At 43.5% G+C, this 16,679-nt stretch overlaps 4 protein-coding genes, 2 long non-coding RNA genes and 1 pseudogene across 6 annotated transcripts; 3 read left to right on the top strand and 4 right to left on the bottom strand.

Moving 5' to 3' along the window:
* Positions 1 to 766: 766 nt before the first annotated feature.
* On the bottom strand, positions 767 to 1,662 carry LOC127565162 (uncharacterized). The gene is made up of 3 exons (XR_007954544.1): positions 1,571 to 1,662; positions 1,172 to 1,362; positions 767 to 1,093 (listed from the first exon to the last, which is right to left on the bottom strand). It is a non-coding gene; the product is annotated as an uncharacterized LOC127565162 (long non-coding RNA).
* LOC117564437 (nucleolar complex protein 2 homolog) lies at positions 1,569 to 4,053 on the top strand. The gene is made up of 2 exons (XM_034243174.2): positions 1,569 to 2,623; positions 2,680 to 4,053. The coding sequence occupies exons 1-2, from the start codon at positions 1,652 to 1,654 to the stop codon at positions 3,943 to 3,945; spliced, it is 2,238 nt and encodes a 745-aa protein (XP_034099065.1). The 5' UTR covers positions 1,569 to 1,651; the 3' UTR covers positions 3,946 to 4,053.
* A 228-nt stretch (positions 4,054 to 4,281) lies between these two features.
* Positions 4,282 to 4,956, bottom strand: LOC117564439 (NADH dehydrogenase [ubiquinone] 1 alpha subcomplex assembly factor 2). Its single transcript, XM_034243177.2, has one exon. It carries the CDS (start codon positions 4,874 to 4,876, stop codon positions 4,424 to 4,426), a length of 453 nt encoding a protein of 150 aa, XP_034099068.1. The 5' UTR covers positions 4,877 to 4,956; the 3' UTR covers positions 4,282 to 4,423.
* Positions 4,957 to 5,004: 48 nt separating this feature from the next.
* Positions 5,005 to 6,906, bottom strand: LOC117564438 (5'-3' exonuclease PLD3). Its single transcript, XM_034243176.2, has 2 exons — positions 5,446 to 6,906; positions 5,005 to 5,306 (listed from the first exon to the last, which is right to left on the bottom strand). Exons 1-2 carry the CDS (start codon positions 6,706 to 6,708, stop codon positions 5,028 to 5,030), a joined length of 1,542 nt encoding a protein of 513 aa, XP_034099067.1. The 5' UTR covers positions 6,709 to 6,906; the 3' UTR covers positions 5,005 to 5,027.
* Positions 6,907 to 7,155: 249 nt separating this feature from the next.
* Positions 7,156 to 11,562, top strand: LOC117564067 (probable aconitate hydratase, mitochondrial). The gene is made up of 4 exons (XM_034242693.2): positions 7,156 to 7,313; positions 8,536 to 10,167; positions 10,236 to 10,739; positions 10,822 to 11,562. The coding sequence occupies exons 1-4, from the start codon at positions 7,281 to 7,283 to the stop codon at positions 11,008 to 11,010; spliced, it is 2,358 nt and encodes a 785-aa protein (XP_034098584.1). The 5' UTR covers positions 7,156 to 7,280; the 3' UTR covers positions 11,011 to 11,562.
* LOC127565266 (uncharacterized) lies at positions 9,054 to 14,478 on the bottom strand. Its single transcript, XR_007954636.1, has 2 exons — positions 14,380 to 14,478; positions 9,054 to 9,216 (listed from the first exon to the last, which is right to left on the bottom strand). It is a non-coding gene; the product is annotated as an uncharacterized LOC127565266 (long non-coding RNA).
* LOC117565174 (probable aconitate hydratase, mitochondrial) lies at positions 12,922 to 16,221 on the top strand (annotated as a pseudogene).
* The last annotated feature ends 458 nt before the right edge of the window (positions 16,222 to 16,679 follow it).

Genomic DNA, 16,679 nt, shown 5'->3' with positions numbered 1-16,679 from the left:
AACCTGAAAAGTGCGTTTGCAATGTGCGTCCAATGAACCGAGTAGAGCAGGAAGCCTTTTCGTTGAATTTTCCGTTTTGCAGTGCGTAAACTTGAACTTGTTTCGTTTGAGTGAGGAGGAAATCATTTGCGTTGCATTGACTTCGGCAATCGACTCCATCTATGAACTGCGTTGTGCGTCACGCAGCGAGCGAAGAATAAAACCGTATGCGAAAAAAAGTGAATGGCAGCCAACAGGTAACTCAACTGGCCAGGCAAGATTTATGGCCAATTGCTATTGGGCTTGGCTGCCAACATGACACGGTAACAACAACGACGTCGGCGTCGACTCTTGTCTACTTGGCTACTGCAGTTCGCTGTTCACTGTTCAGTGTTCGCGGTTTGCCGTTTATTTGTTTGCTCATTCCAAGCCAGCGCCCTGCGTGCCCCTGCGTTACACCTGGACTGAGGTGCTGATGCCGAGACCGAGTCTGTGGTGGGCGGTGGCAAGCGATTGGCAGGCCCCAGAGACGATCGTTTGTTTGACACTTTTATTGAATCGACTGACCGAACAGTCGACTTTCCGCTTATCATGCTCGCAAATGCATCGACTTGGCGTTACATTTAAGTCCATTTGCACTCGACAATTTCGTAACTAGCTGAGCCTAGGGGATGTCTGGACATATAGGAGAGCCAATCTCTCTTTCTCTCTATTGAAGGGGGCCACGTAGGTGTTGAGACGGATCTGTTACTCCCAAAGTGTTTGCATACAATTATTTAACCTGGTATCCAGTTGTTTTTTTATTTTTGTCGTTCGTTCAACATTACGTGAATTTTTCTATTAATAATTGCAAGTGCCGGCGATCAAGGCAAACAGCCCCTGCTCCACTTAAGCCTTACTCTCGATTTCAGTCTTTGTGTGACAACAACAAAGAGTTGTAGCTTGTAACGGCAGTTGGCAACAAGTTAAGCCAGCCAGATGTGTGGCCCACGTTTGCAGGCGTAGCTGCAACCGAGAAATGATAGTAGAGATTGTTTTTTTTTCTTTTTTAGTTAACGCCCCTCTAATCATTGCATCGTTTAATCCACGTTATGAACTGATTAATTGCCGCGCACTTAGAAAGGTTACAGCCCGAGAAAGATGAAAAGCTATAATTAAGTTGTATTTTAATATATAGTCTTATTCTATCTACACTTATCATGGATCTTGCTGACAATTCCATTATCCGTTGATCAAAAGATAAGTACATCAAAGAAATTAAAATTTGAAATTCGATCTCAATTGCCGCCAAATGAAAAGAGCAATTTATCGATCTACCGCCACAGTACTTAACATAACAGAGCTCTGTTAAATTGCAGCCCTGCAATTCCAACGGCTTTCTGGCTGGATATCGAGGTTTTTGATATTATTATACAAATATTACTAACGCCGGTGGTTTTAAAAACAAATTAACAATGTTAGAAAAGATAACAGCATACATAGTGACACTGTAAACGGTGTAATGTATAGTTCTTTACATAAAATACTACAAGACACCAAACATCTATGCATCGATAGTGGCAACGATGTTTCTTAACTTACGATAGCTCACCTCTAGTTCTATGTTAGGCGGCACGTGTTGAGTGCGCATTGAATTTTATTATTTGTGAATTTTTCAGTTTGATAAATAAAAATGAAGTTAGCAACAAAAAAAGTTAAAAGTCTAGACAGCAAAAAACCCAAAAACGCTGCCATCAAAAAGAAGAAAGTGTCAGAAAAGCCCAAATTGCCAAAAGTGGCAAAGAAAGCCGTCAAAGATGAGGAGAAGCGACCGAAGAAGCAGAAGGCGGCAAAGAAGTCACACAAAAAGGATTTGGAGGGCCTAAAGGACATAGATCCCGAGTTCTATGACTTTCTTAAAAAGAACGACAAGGAACTCTTGGATTTTAATTTGATGGACAGCGATGACGACGAAGAAGACCAAAATGAGGCAGAGCAAAAAGACGATGGTGCAGAAAGTGAAGAGGATGAAGAGAAATATCACAAGCCCAGCAATGATCTGGAGGTAGCCAGTGATGAGAGTGATTTCGAAGGCGATGATGATGATGAAGACGTGGCAGCCGGAGGCGTGCAGAAAATCACGCTCAATCTCTTGCGACAATGGGAACTGCAGCTGAGCAAACCCACTGTGCCAATTGAAACAGTGCGTCAGGTGATTCAAGCCTTCAACTCAGCTCTGGCTAGCATCAGTGCGGACAATGAAGGCGAAAAGGCGAATACGGCTGCATATAAGGTGGTCGGTGCCGCCGCCTTCAATGGTGTTATCCAATTGTGTGTGATACATCTACAGCCGGCAATCATCAATGTGCTGGGCGTGAAACCAAACAGCAGTCTGCCGCTACACAAGCACAAAAAGTGGGTGAAGGTGCGTGGATGTCTGCGTTACTATCTCTCTGATTTGATACGCCTGGTGGAGCAAATATCCAGCTCAAATATTCTTAATGTGCTGCTCAAGCATCTGCATCAAATGGCCGGCATGGTGGCACCTTTTACTGCGCTCGGCAAAACCATACTGAAGCGTCTGATTGTGCTCTGGGCCACTGGCGATGAGACGGTGCGTGTGTTGTCCTTCTTGTGCATCCTCAAGATTACACGCAAGCAGCAGGTAAGTTTTGAGCTTAGTTTTGATCCCTGCAACTGTTTAACTAAATTCTCTTCTAGGCCACTATGCTGAACCATGTGCTGAAAGCCATGTATCTCGCTTACGTCAGGAATTCAAAGTTTGTTTCGCCCAACACGTTGCCAGGCATCAATTTCATGCGTCGCTCGCTTGTGGAGATGTTTGCACTGGACTTGAACGTCAGCTATCAGCACGCTTTCCTCTACATACGTCAGCTGGCCATTCATTTGCGTAATGCCGTTATCCTCAAGAAGAAGGATAGCTTCCAGGCAGTGTACAATTGGCAGTACATTAATTCGTTGCGTCTATGGGCGGATTTACTTGGAGCCAGCACAAATAAGCCACAGCTGCAGCCGCTGGTTTATCCACTTGTTACTATCACAACAGGTGTCATCCGCTTGATACCAACAGCGCAGTATTTCCCACTGCGTTTCCATTGTCTGCAGTCGCTCATCTCGCTGGCCAAGGAGACAAACACCTATATTCCGATCTTGCCACTAATTGTGGAAGTTTTGCGCAGCAATACCTTCAATCGCAAACACACCGCGGTATCCATGAAACCACTGCAATTCACTTGCATTTTGCGTTTGAACAAAGCACAGCTAGCGGAGAATGGTTTTCGGGATGAAGTTGTGGAGCAAGTGTGTGGCCTGCTGTTGGAATATCTAGCTCACGAGTCTGCCACCTTGGCTTTCAGCGATCTTGTGGTGCCAGTTGTGGTGGCTCTCAAAGCGTATCTCAAGGAGTGCCGTAATGCCAACTACACGCGGAAGCTGAAGCAACTGCTGGACAAGATTCAGGAGAGCAGTCGTTTCATTGAGCAGCAGCGCAGCAAGAGCAGTGTCAACTTTGATCTGAAGAACGCGCAAGCGGTGCAGGCCTGGGAGCAACAGGTGCGCAACAAACGCACCCCATTGGATATCTACTATGCAAGCTGGCTGAAGACACACGAGACCAAGAAGCGACGCCAGGCGGCACAAACAGATGATATTAATGCAGACTACGATATACCCAAGCTGAAGAAACCGGCGGCTAAGTCTGGTGTGCCAGTGCGCAACGAACAGGGCGAAGTGGAGTTGTTCCCATCAGACTCTGAAGATGAGGCAATGGATATACCCAAAGATGATGACGACGAGGAAGAGGAGGAGGTGCAACCACAGCCGAAACAACCCAAACGTAAGGAGGACAAAAAGAAGCGCAAGAGCGAAAAGTCGCAAGAATCTGCTGTCGAGGAGGCAGGTGATGATTACGATGAAGCTGCAACTGCTGTGGATATTGTTAAGGATTTGGATTTGGATGATTGGTGAACACACTGATGTTATTCTAGTATAACCACATAAACTAGCAATACGTAGATTTACCAGGAATCGAAAATGATTTGATTTTTTAATAAAGAAATCATAATAGACTTAAACCGAAATAATCATCGATGTTTTAGAATTTCTCTTCAACGATAATTTTAATAATTTCAAGAAATTTTAGATCATAGTTTATGAAATACAATACATTACGACTTCTGTGTGCAGCTTAACGCACAATTTTTTGTATTTCGAATCGTAACTTTTGCGTAAAAATTTGTTCTTGGGTTTTATTTTGTTTTTGCTCAACAATAATCAATAATTTATTAAATTATACTCTTAAAACAAATCATTATAGTTGAGGAAAACTAATATCCAAATATAATCATTACCATGTAATTGTTTATAACATAACTTATGCCCATTATGGTGCCAGATTATTTACAAATTAATTCAAGCAAAAAATCACAAACAATAACATATGTATTTATTTCTTAATGCTATGCTTCCCTGGTATCAGATCGTAATCTTTGTACTTGGGAAACGTGCCAATGGTATCGCCCTCCACCTGCTTAGGCAGCGCACCCGCATCTTTGCCCTTGGCGTAGTGCGCGTCCAGCTGGGCGGCATTCTGTTTCTTCATCTCCATGATTTGCAGATTCTTCACCAGTTCCTCACGCGTTGGAGGTTCCTCGCGACGTCCACGAAGCCATGCCTCCCATTCGGCCGTCAATTCTTGATCGAATGCCTCCTTGTCAGCTGGCTCGAAATAACGAGATGGTTTGCGTTTGCCAATCGCTGGATTTGCTGGAATCTCATAGTACTTGTTGCCAAAGTAATCCTCGCCAATGAGATTGCCGCGAAATTGTCGTGGACGCAGCGATTTCCAAAAGTTTTGCCAAATAATGCCCAAAAGATCACGCGTCGGCTTATTCGCCATAATAATTTTAATGTTTATTTATTTTTATTTGAGGTTAAAATCGAACTTTTATTATGACATTCGACAGCTGTGCGCGCGAGACAGTGTTGTAAAACGATAACAACAGAGAGTGAATGGTGTGACAAAATGAAAGCGGGAAAAATTTACAAATTCAAAGCTGTAAATTGTGTTTCAAGGGCACAGCGTATGGACTGTGCCAATCTCGTTCGAAGACATTAAAAAGATCCGAGCGTAGCGTTTGCTGTGTATTATTTTCAAAATCCACATCGGACAACACGAGACCAACGCCAGCCGTGTGTGTGAAGTATTCACCAGACCAATTAGAGGTGCCAATATAGGCAATACGTTCGGTGACCATATAGGCGTTGTGATTAACCCGGCCGAAGGGTATTTTCAATTGCTGCTCATCGGAAGGCACTACAAAACGGCGCTGTAAGGTATTATATATATATATATATATATATATATATATATGTACATCAATAATGTGAGTATTAGATTTATCATACAATTTGTAAACAATAATAATATTATGGAAGTGTGCGAAAAAAAACTTTAGTAGTACTTACAATTTGTATATCTACTTGGTGGTTGTTGGAGGTGGACAACTCCTGCAGCGAGCGCAGATAGTTGTCCTCGTTGGGATCCGAGTGCTTCCACCACGAAACCAGCAGCTTGACCGCCACACCCCGCTCCACGGCTGCTTTGCGCAGCGCATTATCAATCGGTGGCCAATACTGGACATGCGTACTATAAACTATCAACGGATAATAGTCCATGACAGCAATGTAGATGAACTCATTGGCCGATTCGATAAAATGTAATATGGCATCCAAATCAGGAGTGCGTCCCTGGGCGGTAAGCAAAGGTGGCGAGCTGGATATGAATGCACTCATTGTATAGTTGCGATTGCCACGTATCAACATGGGACGGCGGAGATTGTAATTGGTGTGATAGTGCCATGACCATTGGCTGGGAATGGATGCATCTTTTGCGCTTCCAATCTGCCAATAGGCCTTGAAGATCTTGGATAAGTCGCGCGTCAACTGTGGACAATTCTGGGCAAGCACTCCCAGCTCTTTGACATGTGTCAGTGAGCGCCAATCCATGTTGGCACTGCCCAAATAAAAGTGCTGGTCATCCACAATCCAGAGCTTCGAATGCAGCGCTCCTTCGTCGGGCAATCTGATGGCCACCACTTGAGCAGCGCCATAGTTGCCAAAGATGCGAGCATCCGCATGCCAAAAGCTATCTGCACTTTTGTTCAACGCAATACGTATGCGTAACCTTGGCTTGCCTGCATCTCCGTTCGAGAGCAAACGCTGAAAGAGCTCTTCGCCCGGTTGAGTGCTGGAATCGTTAAAGTCCAGGCCTCGCAGCGTCCAAAATGGTGCAGCAATGTCAACGGTAGCCTTTGCCGTGTTTAGAAGTAGTTGCCACGCCTCGAATGTGCTGAGGAATTTTGGACTATCGGGAGTATAGTTGAGACCCAGTGGCAGCGTTTCCACCAATTGCAGTTGACAAGGCAACGGAAGTTCGACGGGGGTGTTTTCCTCTGGCATGCGATTTAGCGTCTCCCAAGGCAACAGAAGGACAATGAGCACGAGCACAAAAAGTATTAGCACTGGTATAATGTAGCCATGTCCACAGCATAGGGCGCGTTCCTCATTCCCAGCTGCTGCCATCGGATGTCTGCAACATGCTGCATTCGTTGTTGTTGCATTTGAATTTGCATGGAGAATTTCCGTTGCGTCGGCTGAATGTAACGGCACTGCCTGATAATCCACGGCAGTGTCTGGCATGATGCAACCACGTTGACGACGATCCGACATAGCTTAAGGTGAAAACAGCTAAACAACTGTGCATTTCTATTTAGTTTCCGATGGGTTTTACTGAAAAAACTGATCTATTATTCGCACAGTTGTGACAAATGGTTGCGCCCGCCCATCTCCTATGCAAACAAAACAGTTGCGCAGTGTTGTCAAACAACGTTTCTTGTTATCGATAGCTCGATTCCACATCGCTTAGTTCTGAATGACAGTGTGAACGTGCAGACACGTCACTGTGATAATATATTCAATGTTTTTCCCAATTAAATATCACTTTAGATAATTCTAACGGTATTTTAAACTTGATTTCTTGAACTAATAAAGCTTTTATTGAATGTAGTAAAATGTAGTGATTGATTTTCATCTTATCACATGTTGCCATTCACAGCGACAATGCTGCGCATCACTGATACGAAATCACCCTCACCGCTTAAGCAGCAGCGTTCAGCGATTTGCGCTCAGTCTGTGTTAAAATCTTCCGGCTGAGAGGGCTGAAAATTTTGATGTACGACTTGGTGATAGTTTAATAAAAGTTTCATACAAAGTTAAAATATTGCAATAAAAAACGCGTAAATATGGCAGTGAGATTAATAAACGCACAGGCACAGGTACGTGATGCCATGCTAAATAATAACTAAATTACCAGCGGGAGTCAGTGCATCCACCTACACACACATTCATATACGTATAACAGACAGGCAGACTCACATATGATACATATAGAAGAACAAATTTTATTTGCTGATAACGCAACTTAACTCCAATAACAACATATTAATTCAGTGTGTGTAGTTGCAAAATGTTAAATTTCCATATACAAATGGGTAGGACCATTTCCCAACTGTAATTTTTGGAATTTTCGCGATGCGCTTTTCTAACCTAAAAAAGACGAATCGAAAAGTTGTTACCTAACCGAGTTTGTTCTAGTGCTTTTATTTTTATTATTGAAATTAGTAGTGAAACAAGTGCTTGCTGTTTGTTTGGAATAATAATAGCCTGCAAAAAGAATATAACAACAATTGCTACAAAATGTACAACGTGCTATTTAAATATTTACATAAGCATCTCGTTATTTAACGAAGCTACTAAGAATCTAGGCAGCCATATATCTTTGTCGTTTATTTGTTCTTATCTTGTGACACTTTGATAATGCGCTTAATTAATAATACTCTTATATAAAATATTCGCATGCTCTTCAAGTGTAACACGTATTTTTCCACTTGTGCGATGAAATATGTTGTTGTTTGTTAGTAACTTTAAAAATATCTTTAAGGGGCTTGAGTTGTTTGCCACGCAATTGCAACGAGTTAATTGACCCCTTGACGTAATTCATTTTTATTTTGCTATTGTTGTTATGTTTCAAAACCGCTGTTGATCACGAGGTGTAATACTGTTATACTGCGCTGCTGTCCTACAATCTGCATATACTACTTTATGCATGCTTTTGCTCCATTGATTAACGACAGTTTGCCCTGCTCCCAATGTGCAATCTTATCGCATATCAATCAAATCAATTAATACTATATAAGTGTACATGATGTGTTAATCAAGTGATTTATTGTTGTCTAAGCAATCACAAGGTTTAACTATAAAATTAGCGATGGCCAAATGATTGAACTGTGATTTATTATGAAATGTATTGTATGTGCATTCGCGCTGATAAGTAACATCAAGTTAACATAGTATGTTAGTGCTAAAACCAGCAAACAGCTGTTTAAATGTTGTTGCGCAAAGTTTGTTGACTTTTAGCGTGGGTATTCGACCCAGCCACCAGCATTGTTTATCTATATTTCTTTTTTAAGATTACTAATTGATTAAACTCTTTTTCAGGTGTGCAAACTGGGCAAAAATGTCGTGGATCCCATGGTGCGTCAGTTCCATGCTTCCTGCTACACCGCCTCCAAGGTGGCGTTGTCCAAATTCGATTCGGACGTCTATCTGCCCTACGATAAGCTGAGCAAGCGTCTCGACATCGTGAAAAGCCGCCTTAACCGCCCTCTGACACTGTCCGAGAAGGTTCTTTATTCCCATTTGGATGATCCAGCCAATCAGGATATTGTGCGCGGCACATCCTATCTGCGTCTGCGTCCCGATCGTGTGGCTATGCAGGACGCCACTGCTCAGATGGCTCTGCTACAGTTCATTTCTTCGGGTCTGAAGAAGGTCGCCGTTCCATCCACGGTGCACTGCGATCATTTGATTGAGGCACAGATTGGTGGTCCCAAGGATTTGGCACGTGCCAAGGATCTGAATCGTGAGGTCTACGACTTTTTGGCATCCACCTGTGCCAAGTACGGCTTGGGCTTCTGGAAACCAGGCAGTGGCATCATCCATCAAATCATCTTGGAGAATTATGCCTTCCCCGGTCTGCTGATGATCGGTACTGACTCTCACACGCCCAATGGCGGTGGTCTTGGTGGCCTTTGCATTGGTGTGGGCGGCGCTGATGCCGTCGACGTCATGGCTGACATCGCCTGGGAGCTGAAGTGCCCCAAGGTTATTGGTGTCAACCTCACTGGCAAGATTAGCGGCTGGACTTCGCCTAAGGACGTCATCTTGAAGGTGGCCGATATTCTGACTGTTAAGGGCGGCACTGGTGCCATCATTGAGTATCACGGCAAGGGTGTTGACTCCATCTCTTGCACGGGCATGGCCACCATCTGCAACATGGGTGCTGAGATCGGTGCCACCACATCTCTGTTCCCCTTCAACCAGCGCATGGCCGATTACCTGAAGTCGACTGGACGCAGCGGTATTGCCGCCGAGGCACAGAAGTACCAGAGCAAGTTGCTGTCTGCTGACAGCAACTCCGAGTACGATGAATTGATTGAAATCAATTTGGATACACTGGAACCCCATGTCAATGGTCCCTTCACACCCGATTTGGGTCATCCCATCAGCAAACTGGGCGCCAACTCCAAGAAGAACGGTTACCCATTGGACATCAGAGTTGGTCTGATTGGCTCTTGCACCAACTCCTCGTACGAGGATATGGGTCGCTGTGCCAGCATTGCTAAGGATGCCATGAGCCACGGTCTGAAGTCGAAGATTCCCTTCAATGTCACCCCCGGATCGGAGCAGATTCGTGCCACCATCGAACGTGATGGCATTTCTGAGGTCTTCGATAAGTTTGGCGGCACTGTGCTGGCCAACGCTTGTGGTCCCTGCATCGGTCAGTGGGATCGTAAGGATGTGAAGAAGGGCGATAAGAACACCATTGTCACCTCGTACAATCGTAACTTCACCGGTCGCAATGACGCCAATCCCGCTACTCATTGCTTCGTTACCAGCCCCGAACTGGTCACAGCTCTGTCGATTGCCGGTCGTTTGGACTTTAATCCGTTGACGGACGAGCTCACCGGTGCCGATGGCAAGAAGTTCAAGTTGAAGGCTCCCTTCGGCGATGAGCTGCCCGCCCGTGGTTTCGACCCCGGACAGGACACCTACACTGCTCCACCAACTGTAAGTTTTTTGCTTGTTGTTAGCATTATCACAGCAATTACATTGGTTTTATTTTGTTGACCTTTCAGAGCGGCGACAACGTTAAGGTGGCTGTTGATCCCAATTCGACCCGTCTGCAGTTGTTGGAACCCTTCGACAAGTGGAATGGTAAAGATCTGACCGACTTGACTGTGCTCATTAAGGTCAAGGGCAAGTGCACCACCGATCACATCTCGGCCGCTGGTCCCTGGCTGAAGTTCCGTGGCCATTTGGACAACATCTCCAACAACATGTTCATTGGCGCCACCAACTCCGAAAACAACGAGATGAACAACATCAAGAACCAGCGCACTGGCGGCTGGGGCAATGTGCCTGAGGTCGCTCGTGACTACAAGGCCAACAACATCAAGTGGGTCGCTGTCGGTGATGAGAACTATGGTGAGGGCTCGTCTCGCGAGCATGCTGCTCTAGAGCCACGTCATTTGGGCGGTCGCGCCATCATTGTGAAGTCATTTGCTCGCATCCACGAGACGAACCTGAAGAAGCAGGGTCTGTTGCCCCTGACCTTCGCCAATGCCGCTGATTACGATAAGGTAAACAATTCAAAACTGACCGTGCGCGTAGTGCACTCTTATCAATTTAATTGACGCTAATCAAATCAATGTTTATTGTCAGATTCAACCCACGAGCAAGATTTCACTGCTCAACCTGAATGGCCTGGCACCTGGCAAGCAAGTCGAATGCGAGATCAAGAACGGCGACAAGGTCGAGAAGATCAAGCTAAACCATACGCTCAATGACCTGCAGATTGGTTGGTTCAAGGCTGGCAGTGCCCTCAACCGTATGAAGGAGTTGGCCAAATAAGTTACTTACCCCCTCTCCCGACAGACAGACATACACACACCCGCACCCAGCACTCTCACTCACACATAGATACTTATACAAATAACCGACTTAAAACGCAAGCAATCTAATTATGGTATTGTTCTTTTATTTCGTTTTTTTTTTAATGATTTTAATCAGTGTCAAAGTGCTAATAGTTAACGATGTAAGCGAAACAGTTTTATATACAACATTATACATTATATACGAAAAATCTTATTTTAAATTGCTTCGACTATATAGATGAATTTTGTTTTCTTGCGAATTTGTTTGCTGACCATGCGAATAAAATTGATAGTACTACGAGTATGTATGAAAAAAAAAACAAATCAACTCTAGTTATTTTACTTAATTTTCAAAGTGGCATTGCATCATTTCTGAAGCGGACAATAAGTGGCAAGCACGATCCTACCTCGCCCCTCCCATTATTCAATTAACATTTGTTTAAATTAATTGTATCAATTATGAAATATTTAAAATTACATATAGATTGTTAGCGATATTAAACAAATAAAATGTCAAAATCGATTCGTACTACATTTATTTTAAAACAGTTCAACAAACAGCTAAAATTGTATATCCGGGAATCATGAACAATAAAAATGTGGTGCACATTTTTTTAAAAATTAGCAATCTCTGCGGACTAAGCGAAAGCTTCAAATGTATGGATAATCGATTTTAAAACACAAGGACTTTAATTTTGCAGTAAATGAAGAGATGTGGGAAGAGATTGCCAACGCAATGGAAGGTCCAAGGCATCCACATTTGAATGTCGATAAATGGAAGCGCGATAAATAGGGGGAACGAACTATTGATAGTGAGCAAAATCAATATTCGACTATAGTCAATTTTAAGCCATCGATAGTGTTATCGATTGTCGGTGATAATGTCGCCCGACATACAAATTTGGACGTATTACCACTTGTTTTGTATTCTTTGCCGCTGTTCAGGCATTTTGAAAGATTTTTGTCCCTTCGCCTTTTTAAATACTTATAGACAATTGAAATTATTGTCTTTTTTGTAGTTCTTCACCTATCTGGTACAGAATCCTTTTCAAAGTCTGTGCGGTGAATCGCAGTCCAGCTTGTCTGTACTTGTCGCACTAGATACTGCGGACATTCGGCATTTATTTTAAATTCGACACATAAATATAAATGTAGTAAAATGAAGTGATGGATTTTCATCTTATCACGTTGCCATTTATAGCGACATTGACTGCGCATCACTGATACGAAATCACCCTCACTGCTAATACTCTATTTAGACCAAGTCCATCTGCTTCATTGATACAAGTGTTTACACCAAAACTCAATTACGCGAACATCTGTTTAAGGTTAAAAAAGCAAACAAACTCAGGCAGGAAGAAGAAGAATATCAAAAGTATAAATCAATTTTATTTATTTTTCATCAATTGACTCTACCTATTACTGTTTTACATTATAATAAAAAACTTGCTCTGTAACGATTACATTTATGTACACAGTTTTCAAATTGATCGTCTTGTCGATTTTTTTTTAACATTTTCGTATGCCTCTGTTAATTTCAATTGATTTTGTTAACAATAGAAAAACAATTTGAAATAAATTTAAGGCGCTAAAACTTGCAAGTGACATAAACAGCTGATTTCGCTATTTTATTCGAAAAATATACCGAAATATTAGCCAAAATACGGCTACCTTTTTAGAATCATTGGCGCATGATCAATGATGCGGCTCCATTAGTCGTCCCTCTCTTACACTCACCCGTTTAAGGAATAATACGGCGGAAGGTTCTACTTAACGGAAATTTCTACGATGCGGCTCAGTCTACACAGCATATAAAACAGCAGCGTTCTGCGATTTGCGCTCAGTCTGTTTTAAAATCTTCCAGCTGAGAGGGCTGAAAATTTTGATGTACGACTTGGTGATAGTTTAGTAAAAGTTAACAAAGTTCGATATCAATTCAATATTCAAAAAATCGCGTAAATATGGCAGTGAGATTAATGAACGCACAGGCACAGGTAAGCACAATTCTAAATAATTCACAGCGGGAGTCAGTACCTACACACATATTTTTATTAATGAAAATAGTAGTAGTCCAAGTGCTTGTTGTATGTTTGCAAGAACATATGAAACAACAATTGCTACACAATGTACGACGTGCTATTTGAATATTTACACACATATTTTTATTAATGAAAATAGTAGTGGTCCAAGTGCTTGTTGTATGTTTGGAAGAACAGAACAACAATTGATACAAAATTTACAACGTGTTATTTAAATATTTATTAAATATTTACATAAGCATCTTGTTACTCAATGGAACTGATAAGAAGCTAGAGGTAGCCATACATATATCTTAGTCGTATACTTGATCTTATCTGGTGTCCACTTTGTTAATACGCTCTTCAAGTTCAATACGTATTTTTCCACTTGTTTGAAGAAATATGTATGTTGTTGTTTGTAACTTCTATATCTATAAGTGTACATGATATGCAAATCAAGTGGTTTATTGTTGTCAAAGCAATCAAAAGGCTTAATTATAAAATTAGCGATAGTCAAATGATTGAACTTTGAAGTATTGTGAAATGTGTTTTATGTGCATTCGCGCTGTTAGTGCTATTCGACCCATCGACCAGCGATGCTTATCCATTTTTTTTAATTATTACTAATTGATTAAACTTTTTTTCAGGTAAGCAAACTGGGCAAAAATGTCGTGGATCCGATGGTGCGTCAGTTCCATGCTTCCTGCTACACCGCCTCTAAGGTGGCGTTGTCCAAACTCGATTTGGACTTCTATCTGCCATATGATAAGATGAGCAAGCGTCTCGATATCGTGAAAAGCCGCCTTAACCGCCCTCTGACACTGTCCGAGAAGATTCTCTACTCACATTTGGATGATCCTGCCAATCAGGATATTGTGCGCGGCACATCCTATCTGGGTCTGCGTCCCGATCGTGTGGCTATGCACGATGCTACTGCTCAGATGGCTCTGCTGCAGTTTATTTCTTCGGGTCGAAAGAAGATCGCTGTTCCATCCTCGGTGCATTGCGATCACATGATTGAAGCCCAGATTAATGGTCTCAAGGATTTGGCACGTGCCAAGGATTTGAATCGGGAGGTCTATGACTTTTTGGAATCCACCTGTGCCAAGTACGGCTTGGGCTTCTGGAAGCCAGGCAGTGGCATCATCCATCAAATCATCTTCGAGAATTATGCCTTCCCCGGTCTACTGATGATCGGCACTGACTCGCACTCGACCAATGGCGGTGGTCTTGGTAGCCTTTGCATTGGTGTGGGCGGCGCTGATGCCGTCGACGCCATGGCTGGCATTCCCTGGGAGCTGAAGTGCCCGAAGGTGATTGGTGTCAACCTCACTGGCAAGATCAGCGGCTGGACTTCGCCTAAAGACGTCATCTTGAAGGTGGCCGATATTCTGACTGTTAGGGGCGGCACTGGTGCCATTATTGAGTACCACGGCAAGGGCATTGACTCCATCTCCTGCACGGGCATGGCCACTATTTGCAACATGGGTGCTGAGATTGGTAACACAAGCTCCTTGTTCCCCTTCAACCAGCGCATGGTCGATTACCTGAAGTCGACTGGACGCAGCGACATTGCTGCCGAGGCTCAGAAGTATCAGACCAAATTACTTTCCGCTGACAGCAACTGCGAGTACGATGACTTGATTGAAATCAATCTGGATACACTGGAACCCCATGTCAATGGTCCCTTCACACCCGATTTGGGTCATCCCATCAGCAAACTGGGCGCCAACTCCAAGAAGAACGGTTACCCATTGGACATCAGAGTTGGTCTGATTGGCTCTTGCACCAACTCCTCGTACGAGGATATGGGTCGCTGTGCCAGCATTGCTAAGGATGCCATGAGCCACGGTCTGAAGTCGAAGATTCCCTTCAATGTCACCCCGGATCGGAGCAGATTCGTGCCACCATCGAACGTGATGGCATTTCTGAGGTCTTCGATAAGTTTGGCGGCACTGTGCTGGCCAACGCTTGTGGTCCCTGCATCGGTCAGTGGGATCGTAAGGATGTGAAGAAGGGCGATAAGAACACCATTGTCACCTCATACAATCGTAACTTCACCGGTCGCAATGACGCCAATCCCGCTACTCATTGCTTCGTCACCAGCCCCGAACTCGTCACAGCTCTGTCGATTGCCGGTCGCTTGGACTTTAATCCGTTGACGGATGAGCTTACTGGTTCCGATGGCAAAAAGTTCAAGTTGAAGGCTCCCTTCGGTGATGACCTGCCCGCCCGTGGTTTCGTGCCCTGCGACGACACCTACATTGCTCCACCAGCTGTAAGTATTTTGTTTATTGCTTGAATCTTGATAGCACTAAAATTGGTTTCGCTTTGTTTATCTTTCAGAACGGTGACAACGTTAAGTTGGCTGTTGATCCCAAGTCGACCCGTCTGCAGTTGTTGGAACCTTTTGACAAGTGGGATGGTAAGGATCTGACCGACTTGACTGTGCTCATTAAGATCAAGGGCAAGTGCACCACCGATCACATCACGGCCGCTGGCCCCTGGCTGAAGTTCCGTGGCCATTTGGACAACATCTCCAACAACTTGTTCATTGCCGCAACCAACTCCGAGAACAACGAGATGAACAACATCAAGAACCAGCGCACTGGCAGCTGGGGCAATGTACCTGACGTCGCTCGTGACTACAAGGCCAACAACATCAAGTGGGTCGCTGTCGGTGATGAGAACTACGGTGAGGGCTCGTCTCGCGAGCATGCCGCTCTAGAGCCACGTCATTTGGGCGGTCGCGCCATCATTGTGAAGTCATTTGCTCGCATCCACGAGACGAACCTGAAGAAGCAGGGTCTGTTGCCCCTGACCTTCGCCAATGCAGCTGATTACGACAAGGTAATCAATTCAAAACTCTTATCAATTTAATGGACGTTAATGAAATCAATGTTTATTGTCAGATTCAACCCACGAGCAAGATTTCGCTGCTCAACCTGAACGGCCTGGCACCTGGCAAGCAAGTCGAATGCGAGATCAAGAACGGCGACGAGGTCAAGAAGATCAAGCTGAACCACACGCTCAATGACCTACAGATTAGTTGGTTCAAGGCTGGCAGCGCCCTCAACCGCATCAAGGAGTTGACCAAATAAGTTACTTACCCCCCTCTCCCGACAGACAGACATACACACACCCGCACCCAGCAAGATCACACATAGATTTTTATACAAATAATCGACAATCTGATTATGGTATTGTTCTTTTATTTCGTTTTATTTTTTTAATGATTTTAATAAGTGTCAAAGTGCTAATAGTTAACGATGAAATCGAAACAGCTTTATATACACCAAATTATATACCAAAAATCTTATTTTAAATTGCTTCAACTATTTAGTTGACTATTGTTTTCTTACGAATTTTTTTTGCTGAATAAACTTGATAGTCACGGACACCTATAACCGGCACAACACAGCCTCCATGCCCACTCATTGATACTTGTTTAAAATTAAAGATCATTAGGGCTTTCGAGTTTCGTCCCCAGGTCCCATCCCACCTCTTACAAACTCCTTCATAGGAAAACGTAATGAAAATGTCAATTTTATAATCAAAACTAAACTTAATTTATGATAAGTACAGATATTTTTTTCAAGACGAAGGCCCCAGTCACCAGAGCTCTCTT

This window comes from Drosophila albomicans, chromosome 2L (assembly GCF_009650485.2).
Source record: "Drosophila albomicans strain 15112-1751.03 chromosome 2L, ASM965048v2, whole genome shotgun sequence".
NCBI lineage: Eukaryota > Metazoa > Arthropoda > Insecta > Diptera > Drosophilidae > Drosophila > Drosophila albomicans.
The sequence above is the reverse complement of the archived record's forward strand: the minus strand, read 5'-3'. Positions and strand labels throughout refer to the sequence as shown.

Coding starts and splice junctions, on each gene's coding strand:
- LOC117564437 (XM_034243174.2), top strand. CDS start 1,652: ATGAAGTTAGCAACAAAAAAAGTTAAAAGTCTAGACAGCAAAAAACCC. Junction 2,624..2,679: donor AGATTACACGCAAGCAGCAG/GTAAGTTTTGAG, acceptor ATTCTCTTCTAG/GCCACTATGCTGAACCATGT.
- LOC117564439 (XM_034243177.2), bottom strand. CDS start 4,876: ATGGCGAATAAGCCGACGCGTGATCTTTTGGGCATTATTTGGCAAAAC.
- LOC117564438 (XM_034243176.2), bottom strand. CDS start 6,708: ATGTCGGATCGTCGTCAACGTGGTTGCATCATGCCAGACACTGCCGTG. Junction 5,307..5,445: donor ACCAAGTAGATATACAAATT/GTAAGTACTACT, acceptor AATACCTTACAG/CGCCGTTTTGTAGTGCCTTC.
- LOC117564067 (XM_034242693.2), top strand. CDS start 7,281: ATGGCAGTGAGATTAATAAACGCACAGGCACAG. Junction 7,314..8,535: donor TAATAAACGCACAGGCACAG/GTACGTGATGCC, acceptor ACTCTTTTTCAG/GTGTGCAAACTGGGCAAAAA. Junction 10,740..10,821: donor ATGCCGCTGATTACGATAAG/GTAAACAATTCA, acceptor GTTTATTGTCAG/ATTCAACCCACGAGCAAGAT.